The following is a 15,854-nucleotide window of genomic DNA, read 5'->3' as shown; positions in this document are numbered from 1 at the left end:
CACACACACACACACACACACTCACTCACTCTCACACACACACACACGCACACACACTCTCACCAGGGCTTCGTTCACTATCTGCTCATTCCTACATCTGTCAAATTGTCCTGTGTCTGTAGGGAGCGCCTCCTGCAGTACCTACCACCCAGTCAGAATATCACAGAGATGCCTTAAATCTCTGTGATGTCACAGTCTAATCTGGGTAATGCACAGTTGCACCAGATGGGATCTAACGTTCCCAGGATTAATACTGGCCATGCAACCGGGGCTCTGGATGCCGGAGGAAAAATGAAATGGCCAAGGCCTGGCTGGTTTCAGATCCAGCAGTACCTACCTTTCTAACTGAACAGATCTCTTGAGTGAGATCCAGCAAACCATCCAAGATTGCAGCATTCATCCCCTCCTCTGCCACACTCTATATTTCAAGAGTCTGGCTCCACATTGGTTCCTTGGGAAAGGAAATGGGCCCAGAGATTCACAGGCTTCTGTTGATGCAAGAGCATACTGAATCCCATCAATCGTTGCCTGCACGGAGTGGGGTGGGCTGTCGGAAAAAGCAAAGCTTTAAAACAGAGATGGACTTCACGTCTTTCTCTTTTTAGTTTCTAAAAGCCACTTTTCTAACACTGGGCACCACAAACAGGAATTTGATAGACCTTACAGTTACACGGCCAAGAAACATTAATGTACAGTCCACACACTGAAATCAGGGGGTGTAGTTTTTCTCCAAATCCCTGTTAGAGACATCAGACTTCCTAAGAGAGGAAGGTTACTTGGAGTGGGAGGAAAAGTGGTGGAAAGACAGCGAACAGGTGGACCAGAAATCCTGAAGCCCATTACTAAGCTCCCTGAAACTCACCGCTGGGGGCACATCCACGTAGAACATGCTAGAAGAGCGAAGGAGCACAGGGTGGAAGTGTGTCTAGGGATGAGAGATCTCTGCAAATAACTGATCCCATACCAAACGAGGCTGCTCTAAATAGAGCTGTTACAAAATAAATGAATCAGAGCAGTCACTCAGAGGTTAAAGTTAAAGCCCCGACTCTGAGAGCAGTGTACTTGCTGTGGGTCCTCAGGCGGTTACCTAATCCTCGGGCATTAAAAAGAAGCCACTGTGGAAATCAGAATCTTTTCCTTTGTAAATTCAATCCATGGCAAAGGGATTTCAGCTGTGATTGCTGAGTTTGAAAAAATCAACAGTACTTAGAAATGCACAAATTGCTCCTCACTGCAACTGATACGTTTCTAAGCTGTTCCATTTTGAATCAATTACCAATAAGATTCCATCCATCTCCTTGTGAATGGAGAAGGGAATGGGTAAAACAGGGCAGTTAAAGTTTCCCCTGAATTTCACTGCATGAGGGGATTTAGGTTGAGGAGGTTTTAGATCAAATTCAATATGTATCCCCCACACTTCAGACACTGAGATTTCTGTGCATGAAAGTCAAAGAAAAGCAAGTCAGGTTGGCACGACTGCACATGCCCTATTCCAAAGACCGTGGCTCAGAAACTCCGCCCTGTATCACTGTCACACAGAGACTTCCTCCAGCCTGTAGAGAGAAGGCACCTTAAGACAGAGACCGCGAAACTGTAAATGAGCTCTCTCTCATTTATGATTTAATAATTTCTGTTTGGGGGAACAGCACAGGCAGCAAGGATAGATTTCCATCTACAAAAGTTCAAAGTTCTCTCTAGAGCACTAACAAGCCATCTACGGGGGAGGCAATATCATGTAGTGGTTAAGGACACTGGCAAGTTTTAATTTAATCTCTTTGGGCCTCAATTTTTTCATCCATAAAATGGGGAAACAATTACCTCCCTTCCAGGACTATTGGGTGAATGCAATGAGACAATGTGAATGAAACCATGAGCAGAGTGCCTGGTACAGAGTGTGCCCTCAATCCAGAAGAGTTCTTAGTGGTCAGCACCGTGGGTGCTCTGAGAGAAGAGGATGTTTGTAAGATTGGGGAAGTAAAGAAACAGCTGTCTTGGAGATAAAATGTGGTGCACAGATCTGTTTGGAAGACCGAACCTTGAATTCCAGGAAGGGCAGCTCCCTCCTCCGGATGGTCAGGCAGGGCCTGAGTACTGCTGCTGAAGGGTGCTGGGCTCCATGAAGGAGGCCTTGGGAGGGATCGTCTCTGTTCCTCTTCCCCTGGGAATGCACTTTCCCCCTCTGCTACCAGGAATCAATATAAACAAAGTTTGGGGTGTAACTAGTTTTGAAAAAAAACAAAATAGTAAATGATCAAATCCAGGCTTCTGTTTGCTGGAAGGAAGAAAACTGCAAAATTGTGCAGCCAGATGTAAGTTCTAACACAACGACTGGGGCTTCTGCTGCTTTCCTTAAAAAAAGACTTCCCAGTCTCCTCTTCCTGACAGTCAACTTAGTTATCGATTTTCCTTAAACTTAGTCCCTTTACTCTTTTTTTTTTTTAACTCAACTAAGCAACACCTACAAATCCTTTATTGCGGCTTCAATAAATGGATGCAACTGGTTCATTTTGCCCAACCTTGGGGGCCATCAAAACACAGGCTTTACAAACAAAGGCCTTATGAAAATGAATCTTCCTTATTGCCCATAGGATAAAACCTGACCATGTGGGGATTTCTGGGCTCCAGGCTGAAATATCAGAAACTAACCAGAGAAACATGCTTGTGTTCTTCCACTTTCCCACATCCAGAAAGGCCCCTCTGTCCTCTGCCAGAGCCTAGTTCCTGGGGAGCTGGTAAAGCTGAGGCTCCCTGCCCCACCCTCCACCTACCCTCTCTTCACACTGAATGCCAGACAGCTGGTCCTCACCCTTGAAGCCCTCTCTCCCTCCCTCAGATGCTTACTCAGTGGCGGGCTTTCTGCCTCAGCAGAACCCTGAATAGCAACAGCCCGCCAAGTCCTGTTTGACTTCCTTAGCCAGCCATTCGTACTCAGATTCTCTACTCTGTTTCTAACCATAGGCTATATTCCAAGTACCAACTGATCACCCTCCAAGTCCCAAACATCCCATTTAAAGCAAAAGATGGGGGGGGGGTTGCCCAGCAGTTGGTGCCTGCCAGATATATAATTTGCAACAATTTCTTATCAAGCTAGTCACCGAAGTGAATAATCACTATCAATTCAATTGACAGGAATCACAGACACTGCTAAATCCTTTGTTCCCCTATGGGCACTAATTTAATCCTCACAACGACCTTTTGATGAATATGTTTATTATTGCAATTTCCTAGGTGCAGAAACTGGGGTTGGGAGAGATTAAGGAACTTGCCCAAGTCATACAACTAGGAAGTGTTGGAACCAGGGCTCAGAAACAAGCAGTCCAAGCTCAAAACCTGAGCTTTTAAACCACTATATTGTATCACTCATTCATTCATTGCACCAAATACAAATGATAAGATGTTAGGAAGAGTATTACTATCTCATACCAGTGCTTTGGAATGTGTGTTTGTGTATACTATGTATATTTTATATGCACACACATACACATACATCTATACATTCCATATATATAGTGGTGTATTATTTGTAATATACATGATTATCATATACTGTAATTTGGAATACATATATTATATATTATATAATAATATAACTCTACTATATATTTTAATACGTATTACATACAAGTACATATTATATTATGTTACTGTAATATATAATACACAACTTAGCACAGTGGCGGGTACATAGTGTTCAACAAATGTTGCTATTCATTATCATTATATATTAAGTGTTACTCTGTGCCAGCCACTTGCGCTAGGCTCTGGAGATACAAAAGCAGTGAATACAAGGTCCCTGCCCTATACCAGTTTATAGGGTGGTAGTGAAAGAGGATGACAGTAAATCCATAAACTCCTTGATGACACAAGTGTACACAGGGGCTGGCGCTGTAGAGAACGGGGGCATCAAATACAAGTGGGGAGTTGTCACTGGCCCAGCTGTATAAGTCTATAAGGAGAGATAGAAACATGAGAACCCTTCCTAGGTGTGTGCTGGGCCCAGTTTTTTGTCTGACCCTGCCCTCAAGTTCAGCAGCTATGAATAGAGGTCTTGAATGCTAAGCTGTCTTCTGATCTATCTTGTTGACAAGCGTTTTGCCTGTTACTAAGTCATCCTTTTAGCATTCTCACATCTCTGCCAGATCAAGACCTCGGCTTAGCAGACTAGACATGGAAAACAGTTACTGGTGCTTTCCATCAGGCTCAGAGAATAATGAGGGGCAACTGATTTTCTTGGGGGGAAGGGAGATCCCATCAATTCAATTTACTAATGATGAAGTTGTTTTTCTCAGTCTTCACTTTTCAAACGCATAGTTTTTCCAGATATTTCTGAGAATGGCACAGAAAATGTCCAAAGCGTAGATAACTTGTATTTCCTTTAAATTCACTAATGCCATAGAATTCTCCCAGCGGGAGGGTCCTGGGCAGTCACACAAGCAACAATAGGTTACATCAAACAGAAAGGACTAGATCCAGAACTTCTGAACATGTGATATTAATCTAAAAACTTTTCAAGAGCTTTATGGAAGCTCTTAATTCTAGCCGTAAAAAATCTTTTGTTTTTTGGGGTTTTTTTTACCTTGAATTGCTATTACTGTTACTCTCTACAATTGCAGTTAAAACTCCCCTGTTCCAACAAAGGGATGAGTCAAGTGATGGCCAAGGTACCTTAGGAGAAAATGTTAATATTTTTTTAAAAGTTAACAAGATCACAGAATCCTATAGCTAGAGAGGCCTCAGGTGTCATTTGAATCTCTCTCCCTCATTTCACAAACCAGGAACTGAGGCTACGAAACAACTTTAAAACATTTTTTTTCAACGTTTATATGTCTGCCTTTAGAACAAATATCCCTGGTTCCAAAATTAATGATAAATCTAGCGCTAGACTCTAAATCTAGTTTAAGCTAGTCAAGCCCACTTCCTTGAGCCCTCTATAATACATGGATATAATCTAGAATGTGAGGGCCTGTGTTGAAAGCTTTGTAGTATAATGAAGACTCATAGATGTCCACATAAGCAATTAAGTTTCCTGAAATGTTTTTACAATTCAGTATTCTTCTGCAAGCTTGCTCATAGGATTAATTTTCTCATAAGCCCTCTTTTTGCCTAAATAGTGCATAGGTATATAACCCCTCGCCCAGCTTTGCTGCCAATAAATAAATAAATCAAAGTATAAGGCTACTATATGGAGGAAGCTTTCTCAAACCCAGGGAAAGCACTGCTGTGCTCACAATCACTTACTGGCACCAATACCTGCCCCTCCCTACGGTGAAAATCAATTATATATTTTTCAGGAGCAAGAACACAAGCCCGGCACCACCCAAGTTCCCTAAGCCCTAGGTTACCAATTCTGGGCGCTGAGGCCTGGTGTGATTGATACTTTGGAGCCTCCAGGGAAGAGTCCCCTCCGAGCTAATGTGGAGTTTAGCAGGGAAGCCATTCCCGCCTGTTACAGAATGTAGTAGTCAATGACTAGTAGTCAATTCTATGGGTGGTTTCTTTTTTTTCTTTTTTTTAGAGGAATTACTTCACTGCTTTTAATCTCCGAGAATAGCGTGAAGGCCAATTGCTTGCTGTCCCTTTGCCTAGGTTGAGCAATGCCAGGTTTCTAAGAAGGCAGGGGCATCTCTACCATCATGAACCCTCTGAGGCACCCAGGAATCCTCTGCTTCTCGAAGAACCCACAGAACGACTTTCCTTTTTAACAGACTGGCTAGGATATTTACTGACCCTAGAATTATCCATTTGGAAATGGTTAGGGATTAAAAGTTCTTAGGGCGAAGGATTCTTGGGTTCTAATTGCTAATGTTTGAAGTCAGTTTGATTCCTTAGATATTTGTTCAGCCTGATGAAAGCAAAAGCTCAAACTCCCCTCAGGGCGCGAGGTGTAAGATCCTTGGGTTCCGTTTGGGGGGTTTTGGGGGGGCTTGTTTTTGTTTGGGTTTGGGGTTTTGTTGTTGTTGTTTTGGGTTTTTTGTTTGTTTGGATTTTTTTCCTTGATTTTTTGCGGGGAGAGGGGGGGTCTTTTATCAAGGCCTTCCTGATTACCCGACTGCCCGCATTTCTCCAGGCTGTAACGGGAGCTGAGAAGGGCACCGACCATCCTTCGGGATTGCTCACTCCCTGGTTTCCAGCGGCGGCGCGGAGCCGCCGGCGGGGACCGAGCCCCGAGCGCCAGAGCAGGAGCCCGGGCCGTGGTGCCCCGCGACCCGGCCCGGGCGCTCCTGACCCGGCCGCCGCTCGGGCCCCAAGGCGCCGCCGAGTTCCGGGCGAGGGGCCGGAGGAGGGCAGACGCGGTTGCGGCCCCAGTTCTCTTAACTTGGGAAGGTCACTCGAGCCGTCCTATTTCACGGGAAGAGGTGCAATCCCAAGCGCTTCCCCGGTGAAACTACATCTGATTTTTTTTTTTTTTTTTTTGAGAGAGGAAAAATATGGGCGTTTCACCGTGCGTATAGGAAGTGGGGGGAGGGGAACAGGATGTGGGGGGAGGGGGAAAAGGGGAGGGAGCGTAAGGGGGGTTTACGGCTTTCCGAGCCCCCGTCTGGGGTTTCGGCGAGACTTTCGGGGCCGTGGGAGAGCAGAGAAGGCAACGGGTTTTGGGAGTAAGAATTTCGGTTCACCCCGCTGAGAACTAGGCGCTAAAACTCCAAGGCTCCCGGCTAGGTACATAATAATGACCCCTAATGATCCCTTTCAAGGGAACTCTACTGTTATCTGTAATATTCCGGTTTTTAAAATAAGTTTGTATTAGGATATTACGTGTGCAATCCAGACTTGGGGGGGGGTTGCTGTTAATCTTCTAAAGTGTGTGGCAATTTGGAAACAGCTCATTTAGCCTCTGCAACTATCCTGAAGAAAATACAAGAAGACAAATAGGGAGAAGAGTTTTGCACGTATTTCTATGTTGTTAAATTATTATCTCCAAATCACAGTTTCTCTCGTTATTTCTATTAACAGATGTCCCTTAGTGATGCCGTTAACTCTCTGCATGGAAGAACATGAAATTCTTCTTCAATACAAGCCAGCATTCTGCCCATCCGAAATGAAGGTGGCATTATTCACAAAATCAAATGCCAAATTTAGTTAGAAAAAAATTCCACTCTTCCTGCTCTTTTAAATTGCATCTGTACAGTCTCCTTTTCTGGTGTTTTCTCTTAGGCTTTGGTCAAAATCTTCAATTAATTTGACACTTAACTGAGAATGCCAATACCTAGAAGTTTCAAATTGGGATTCTCTTGAATTGTCAAGTGATACCTAGAGATGACAAAATTCCTGCCCCCCCCAGCAAATTGTAGGTGTTCCCCATGTGTTAACTGGCTCTACAAATAAGGGGGGGGCAGTTTATTTTCTCTAATATTTTTCTGATATTTCCTGAGATATTATCTATGTCTCATTCAGAGCGGTAGAGTTCACACATAAATTTGTGTAAACACAGTTGTTTATATACTCTTTAATACATTTTACACACTTACGTCTAAAGGGCATAGCTGAACACTGGCTGGTAAAAAGAGTACAGAATCGAGTATCAAATGCAAGGCCTATTTTCACTTCTGGTATCAAAAGCTCATCATCAGTTTGTAGTCAGCAGAATGTCCTGCTTCAAAGTGGCACTGCATAAATGTTGATTTGTCCTCACCAGAGGCTTAATTCCCCACCTCTTCCCATTTCACCTCCTGTCCTCCCTACTGAGTCTCATTTTCCATCCTGACACTTGGAACAAGGGCCTCACTTAAATTAAGTAATGATTATCCTCGCCCAAAGACGTATGAACGGACCCTAATTTACAAATTGGCTAATTGCTGTTCCCAGTGCAGACCCCTGTATCTCGGTCATACACATATAAAATTCAGGGCTCACTGGAAACCAGAAAAGGCAAGGCAAAAATAAACCACATGGAGGAGAGAAAGAAGGGGAAAAGAGTCCACATTCTACCAGTTCCCTACTTTTCCCTGTGGAAAAACATCCCAAAAGGTCAAAACTAGAAAACCACTTAAATATTCTCTCCTGCTGCACTACTTTGTCTTTGTCTTTTGGGAGTAAGAAAGCAATAACCAGCTACACCTCCCCCATAATAATCATTAGATGGATTTCTGCATTTCCAGAAAGGAAAGTGAAATGCCAATCTGCTCTCTGCTCTTTATCCCTGTGGGATCTGCTCACTTCAGTCTTGTTTTTGCTTTTAACTCTACAGTCACCTAGAGAAGGAACTGACAGATTTAAGAAGTAATCATTTTACTCCTGGGTGTGAGAAATAAACTTCTAACCCAGTCCATAATCGGGACCTCAAAAACGTCCACTCATCTTATTAATATATTTTTGGCAATATAGAGAACCGTTGTGACAGACCCGGAATATTTCACTCTTTAATACTAGCAGTGCCCTGGAGAAGTTTGGATGAACAAAATGTTTCGGGTCTTCTGAGCCAAAACGTATTTGTCCCTCTCCCCTTGTGGCCCAACATGAAGGATTAATGGTGAGGGACTTGCTTCCATTAAACTCATGTCCGCACACACAAAGGAAATTATACATATAAATGGGGGAACGCAAACCACCAATACCCAGTCACCTTAGGTTTGGCTCCCAGGTTAGGCATTTCACACCATTCTTCAGTCGCTCCTCGCGTGCTGGGTGTATTAATCAGATTTTAAACTAATTTTCTTTAATATTTAAAAGATGCTCATGATACTATTTGAAGTAATGGGGGAGCAGGAAACCGGCAGCGGGTATATGTCAATATAGTTTCAGTACGAGCTCCACTGTTAAAAATTTAATTCCCCCTTCCCCCTGCATGAACGTCACCCCGCAAACTTTTCTTTCTGGGAGTTTAACCTATAAAATCAGGAACCCTAAAGTGGCTAGCTCTGAACCCAAATAAAGTGTTCAATAAGAAATGGTGTTGGGTGGGGCGTGGAAGACGCGAATTCAGAAGCGCTGCGCGCCTAGGCTGTGAGCTGATCTGTCCAGGAAAGGCTTCTCCCGGCGCAGCCGACCAGTCTCCGAGGGGCGGAGGCGGGCGGCGGAGGCGGGCGGCGGAGCCGGGCGAGGGGCCTTGCACCGCCCAGCCGCGAAGGGAGAGACCGCTACCCCGCAAGCTCGCCTGTTACCCCAGCGTCTTCTCCACGCCTCACAAGGACCTGTGAAGGGCGCGGGGGACGGTGGATGACGGTGCAAAACACAGCACACTCCGCCTCCCTTCCATCACATTCCAAATGCTGGGCATTAGGGTTTTCCCATTTCCCTGTCCTCCCCACTGCCTTCCAGCAGTTCGCTCCATCTACGGGATGGGGGGGTTAGAATTGTTTCCTTCCTCCTGGGGGCTTCTATTATGCCACCGCGCCAGGGCCAGCGTAAAACAGAACATCTTCATAGCCCTGCCCACCTCCCAGGAGCCACTGCCACCACCCGCAGGGCGTCCGATGTAGCCACCCTCCGACCTGAGGGACAAAAGGGCTTTTGGCAGCCGAGCACAACCATCCTCGCCAGCCTATGACGAATTCAGATCTAGCCTACCCCCTCACTCCCCTTCACACAAGGTCACTCACCAAAGACGCGGCCACCGCGGAAGGCCGTTTTGACTTGGCAGGCGTTGCGCATGTCCAGCAGGCACCACACTTGGCTCATCCTCGGGGTCCCGGCCTGGCACCTTCGAGGCCTGCGCTGGCGGAGGGGCGCACGTACCACTGAGGAACCGGTATTCCTCGCCCGGGACTCTACCTCAGGCATATACACTTTGGCTTCTCGCCCAGCGCACCCCACACCCTTGCCGGGCAGTCCAAGCTCCGGCCAGCGCCCTGGCTGGTTCTTGCCCCGCGCAAGCAGTCTCCCCACTGGCTTCAAACTCACCGCTTTTTCTCCATTACTTAAACGTCAGTGAACAGTCATTTCCTCCGTTTTGACCCTGTGTTTCCCTATTGGGGATTGGGGGTAGGTGGAGGGGTGATGTCAGGATTAAAATATTGGGAGTCTTACTCTGAGCACACAAGCCATAAACTGGCAGATTAATTCGCGTGTACAGTCGATCTCGGTAATTCGGGATAAGAAAGTGCCCTGGGGGCACTGCACAGGCTTTGCCGGTCTCATTTCACTACGGATTGTGCACTGGCCGCGCAAGCCTGACATATGTGCACGTGTGCGCGGAGTACAGATCTGCCCGCATGTTCGTGAGTGTGCCTGCTTTGTGTGCCCACCCGCGTACGCCGCCACCTTCTTAGGCCTCTGGAGCGCCGCGGCTGCAAGCCTCAGGGCCGCAGGCCCTGGAGGGGGAAATCCTTTCGCAGAAGGTTTGAATTATTTCGCTCCGCGGGAGACCGGACCTCGGCCGCACTCGGCTGTGGATTTGGGCGGGAAAGGCCCAACTCCAAACTGGAGCTGGGGAAGCCGGGTGGAGCCGGGGCTGGGGTCCGAGCGCAGATGGCGCCGCCGCGTGCCTGAAATATACTTCCAAGGCCGCAGCCGGAGCAGCTGTTCCGGGCGATCCTGGCTCAAAAGTGTTCCTGTTGCTGCTTGGTGAGAGGCGGGGGCAAGCAGGCCCGAGAGTCAGGCTCCTCGGAGACCCTCCCGAACCCGCTGCGGCTGCGTCCTGGCGGCTTCTCCAAAAGACGCGGAGTTCTGGCAATAATGAGGGCACCTCACAGGCCCTTCTCCAAGGTCCTTTGGGCCTCGGGGTTTTTCGGGACCAGTAGCCTCGGTGGAAAATTTTGAAATACATACTGTGTGTCCTCTGATGTGTGAGTTCCTACAGCGCGCAGACTGGGATGGTCCCCCGCTGCTGCAGGTTGACGCCCCAGGCTGCGGGCGCTCGGCGCCAACTAAAGCCAGCTCTGTCCGGACGTGGAAAGAAAAACGGACTGTGAAAAAGCAAAAGGCCACGTCTTTGAATAAAAGTTAAACATTAAAATCTAACCCTTGGGTTGTCTCAGAATCCTGGGATTTTAAGGCACGGACAGGGAGGGCTGGAAACCGAGGTACCAGTCAGAGGGAGGCAATGGTGAAAATGATAAACACAGTTGCTTTGCGCGGGTGTCCTGTGTCTGTATGCGTGTTTGTTTAATCCTTCCCCAAGCTCCGTGGCAATTTTGTTTCTGTTGTCGTTTCCCCCCCCCCACCCCCCATTCCTGACTTCTTATCATCGGCCTAGCGCAGGCGAGCCACACGGCGGGTCCAGCCTGCTCTCTGTCCTAATCCGGGAAGAGAGTTTAAACAATTTGAGGCCAACGACGGTAGAGACATGGCCCCGGGCACAATGGAGTTCCCCGTGCCCCTCCCCGACCTCCACCACCATACACACCTTTAAAGATGTGTGTTCATTAGGGCGCCGAATTAGAAGAGAAAGAAAGGCCTACAGGGAACCCCAATCCCTGGACTCGCCTTCCGCAGAGCCGGCAGCTCCGCCTCCTCCACTCTGGGGACTGCGGAGGCTCCACGCCACCAAGCAGTTTTTCTGAAAGCTCTTTTCTCTTTCTATGTCCGGTTCGTAAGAAAGCTTTGGCCACTGCGGGGGCTCCAACTTGGAGATCCCTTCGGTGCACGACGCAGCCAGGCCGGACTGGCAGCCTGGCGCTGCAGAAGGCCCGCGAGTACTCTCGGCTTTCAGCTTCTTCCTCCTCCCGGCCTCAACCCCACAAACATATTTCGTTTTCTCCAATCCAAACACCCATCTTTTTCTTAAAAAAAAAAAAAAAAAAAAAGATGAAATGGGAAGGGGTCGACTGAACTCTGTGTGACATAAAGTCCTATGTTAGGTTCTCACCCCCTACCCCCATACTGTGGGAGCAAGAGAACAGCATTTTGAACAACAGGTCCTCACGTTTATGTCTCTGGAATGGTCTCTCTTTGCCCCAACCATTTCTCTCCTCACTATGGCTGATGTAAACGCCGGAAAGAGAAAACTGCAAGCTGAGTCTCTGATCATGACCCCACGTATTGGTCCTTTTGAACAAGCGACCCTAGACCAGCTCCGGCGGACCTGGACCCCTCCCTAGAGAAAAGTACCCGCGGACAGGGTGTCTGACACGCGCAGTTAAGCAACTTCTGTCTTTTCCACTGTCGGGAAAGCAAAATAACCTCCCAAACCATGAGTTGTCATGAGGCCTGAAAGAACTCCCACTAAACCGTGTGAAGGCACAAGTGAGATTTTCACAACATATAAATGCGGTGAGGAAACAGGGTCTGGCCAGAGATGGGAAACACACATTAGCCACGCGTTCCTTTCTGGATTGCCCACACAGGGGTCCGCGTGGACAGGCACCCGCTTCCAAATACAGGGAAAGATTTGAGCGGACGAAATAAATCTCCTTTTAATTTTCTTTTCATCGACTAATAAAAATAATTCCCCAGCACTAAACTCAAATACCGTAACGGGCCACAAGAACACGGAGAATTCATAAAACTCTGTCTCTGCAAGTCACCCGCTAATCGCGTTATTATTAGCCTCAGGAGCATGGAAATTGAACTGTCACTGCCGAAAGAGAAAATGTAAGCGACAGCTGTCCCTCCCTGGGTCGGCCAGTTCTCCAGCCCCCAAGCCCCTGGGCCCCAAGCTCAGTCCCCAAGCTCTTTCGGCCCGTGGCCGCCCCCATCCCTTTGCGGGCTGCCGCCCCCACCCTGGCTTTCCGCTCCTGGCGCGCTGACCCAGGTTTACTCCCTAACCCTAGCTGGTCAGCAGGATCACCTCCAGAATGGCAGCAGAAGTCCTGGCTGGAAAGCTTCTGAAACCGCTAAACCAAGCTGCGACCGTGCGTGTGTGTGTGTGTGTGTGTGTGTGTGTGTGTGTCCGCGCGCGCGGGCGCGCGCGCAAGATTCTTCCGACAACAGCTGTTCCCCCGGGCTGTTTTGCACAGTTGAAATCTTGGCACTTAATATAAAACGTTAAGTTGTCCCCCCCCCCTTCAACTACCCTCCCAGGTTTCTGCTAAAATACAGACACCAACATCCGCTCTGTGTTTTACGTGTTGTGTGCATATAATGTGCTTAGATCTGAGACACAAATTAATCGCTCCGCTCCTCCCCAGTACACAGAGATGTGGGCCCTGAAGAGTGACCCAGGGCGCAGGGTAAGGGGTCTAACATAGATCCTTTTTCCATAAACGCCAACGAAGTAGAAATATAATTATGCTCCGTCCTCCCCGGAGTAGGGGAAACACAAGAACGTGAGTCCCAGAAAAGTTGGTGGGGGAAGGGCGAGGACCGAGGTCGAAGGCTAAATGGGACAAACTGGGCATTTCCCGGGACTGGGTGTCGAGCCCGAGAACTCCGCGCCAGTCCTCTGGAGCTCTCAGAAGCGAATCCCAGCCCCTCTCCACTCCTGCGGTCGCCTTCGATCTGCGCCCCTCCTTGACCCCATGGGCCTGCGGCCGCTCAGCTGTGAACACCAGAATAGTGCGCTCCGCTCCCAGAAGAGAAAGGGATGCGAGCGAGGCCTCCTTGCCTGAGGTTGGCGACGAAAATGCAAGGCTCAGTTCCCCTCAAGTTGTTTGCCGCGAATTTGGGGAAGGCTCAAGACGTTTGCGCCAAGAAAAGGAAACCCGCGTTGGAGCAAGGCAGGGCGTCAGCTAGCAGGGCCTCCTTCCACACCACTCCGCCCGCGGGCTGGCCGCCCGGCGTCCCCTCTCCGCCCGCCTCCCTCGGTCTGTCCTGCGCACTCACCCGGGTGAGGTTCCAGGCCCTGTGCGGCCGCGTCCTCCGTGTCTCCGAGTGGGCCCGCGGGGCTCAGCGCCTCCATGGACAGGTCCAACCCCTTCTCCTCCCAGTCTCGCAGTTTCCGCTTTTTATTTGAGCCGATCAAGGCTTCAACGGAGAAGGCATGTGCTCGCGAGCTCAGGGCGACTGCAGATCTTCTCCTTTCACTCATCTTAGCCGCCCGCACCCCGGCCTCCGCTCGCCCCCGCTACTGAGGGAGCAGCCCGCGCCCTCACGCTCGGAGCGCCCTCCGGGCCGGGCCCGGGAGAGGCGGCGGCGCGGCGGCCGAGACAGAGGCGGCGGCGCTGCGGGTCCTTTGCACCCTCCCCCTGCGTCCTCCCCCTCCCTCAGCAGCCGGCTCCGACCGGCGCCCCTAGCTGCCCCAGCGGCTAGGAACGAGCGCCCGGAGCGCCGCCCGCTCGCCGCATGAGCGCCCAAGTCCTGCTTCCCACCCACCGGGGCAGGCGCTCACAGGCTGTGCAGACTGGACTTCATCTTTTTTTTATTCTCTCTCTCCTCCCTCTCCCTTTTTCTCCTCCCTCTCCCTCTTCCTCTCTTGGTCTTCCCGTCCTTCCTCTGATCCAAACTTCTGGGAAACTTTTTTTCTAAATTCCTCCCTTCCCGAGAAGCTGGGGGCAGGCGGTGCGCTCCTGTCCGTGGGGTGAGGGAGAGGGAGGGGGAGGAAGAGAAAGACTGAGGGGAAAAAAAGCCAGCCCCCGGCCAATGGCGAGGAGGGAACAGGAGAAACCCTGAGAGCGCGGGCCAATGACAGGAGGGGAGAGACTGAGGCTCGGGCCAAGGCTCCGCACGGGTAGTCCGGGGGATGCTCCTGGGCCGACTTTAACCCGTGGCTTCCCGGTTCCCCACGGGTTCTTCATGGGGGAGGGAGGAGGGCCGAAAGTCGAGGTCTGATCTTCGCCGTTCCAAACTCCTGCCGGTCCCAAATCCGTACCTTTCCCTTCCAAATCTGCTAAGTCTCATAGACGCTGCAAGCCCAGAGTCATTTTAATTACCGATCTGGAGTCTGGGGGCTCTCAACCTGTCCAAAAACGCCCGAAAACGACTCCGATAATCTCGCGCCTGCCCCCAGACGCTATTAGCTCTTCTGGTTCCGCCGGGATTTCGCCACACAGGTTACTTTCCTGTGGTACGATGTCTAAGCAACTCTGGCTAAGGCAAAACGAAAGAAATAAACAAAGACGCCCGGTTACTATCCAGGGTCTTGTAATTGTAAACCTAATGATCGCTTCCTCCTTCCAGTTCTACCTGGTGGAGAAGGAGACGTAGGCTCGGCTCCCTCCAAGCAAGAGGCCGGCGGTGGGGCGCCCGGCTTACCGCGCGCTCCGCAGACTTATCCGGACTGGGCCCGCACGCAGCAAACGCTCGCCTTCCCTTCCTCGTGGATGCTGATCTGAGCGTTGCCTGCTCGGGGTGCCTGTTCTGGAGAACCCACAGAGAAGGGGTGGGCAAGGGCAGCCAGTAACTTTGACAGCGGAAGAGCTTTTTCAGAATGCCCTTCAAATCTGATCACCTCGGGAACCCGGCTCTCCCCACTCGCTGAGCCTCCTTTCACCCTTAAAAAAAAAAAAAAATCTTTTAGGACAGAGAGGTCGTCAGGGATTTCTCTGGAACTTACAATCCCGCACTCTAGCCATTCTCATTTCCCACACCCCCTCCTGGGTCACGCTACTGGTCACGGGCCGCAGGAGACCGCGGGCGCAGCCCAAAGCAGAGCCAGTTCAGAGGAGCCGAGAAGTTGATCTTGCGAAGCAGGAAAAAAAAGGTCTCGGATTTCGCGGACTGCGGCCTAACCACAACCTGATCTTCCCATCCCAAAGACCTGGTCGACACTCTTCCATCCCCGCGGGAAGAGGCAGGAAAGAGCCAGCTCCCCGGGTGCCAGGGACAGGCAGAGAAGAGGGGCAGACAAGTCCCGCCAACAGCCAGGCCCTGAACAGGGTCAGCAAGCCTAGGGCAGAGGGGCCCCCGGCCAGTCACAGGTCCCCCAAGAACAAGCGCCCATCTGCCCTTCCACCGTCAGGCCTCTGAAAGGCCACATTCGCTTCCCAACCGCAGGGTAAATCTAGTCCTTGATATTATAGTTGGAAGTGCTCTGGTGCTGGAGGCAACCGCTGAGTGTCATGAATGCACCTTGGGCCTCTTCGGAAGAAAGCAAAAAA

At 49.9% G+C, this 15,854-nt stretch overlaps 1 protein-coding gene across 6 annotated transcripts in view; it reads right to left on the bottom strand.

Moving 5' to 3' along the window:
* The window catches only part of TBX15 (T-box transcription factor 15), a 191,782-nt gene extending 177,449 nt beyond the window's left edge, over positions 1-14,333 (bottom strand). For 2 of the 6 annotated variants that reach the window (XM_073896062.1, XM_025872611.2), the window contains exon 1: positions 13,642-14,333. In XM_073896062.1, coding sequence (XP_073752163.1) covers positions 13,642-13,846 — 205 coding nt within the window. In that variant the 5' untranslated portion in view covers positions 13,847-14,333. Of the gene's footprint in view, positions 1-9,539; positions 9,766-10,707; positions 10,812-12,667; positions 12,714-13,641 lie in introns of those variants that run through there. The other 4 variants (XM_073896059.1, XM_073896060.1, XM_073896061.1 and 1 more) reach the window with 4 other exon arrangements.
* Positions 14,334-15,854: the final 1,521 nt, after the last annotated feature.

This window comes from Callorhinus ursinus, unplaced genomic scaffold (genome assembly GCF_003265705.2).
Source record: "Callorhinus ursinus isolate GAN/ISIS: 27379988/994484 unplaced genomic scaffold, GSC_fseal_2.0 scaffold9, whole genome shotgun sequence".
NCBI lineage: Eukaryota > Metazoa > Chordata > Mammalia > Carnivora > Otariidae > Callorhinus > Callorhinus ursinus.
Note: the sequence above shows the minus strand (reverse complement) of the source record. Positions and strands in the feature narration are given on the sequence as shown.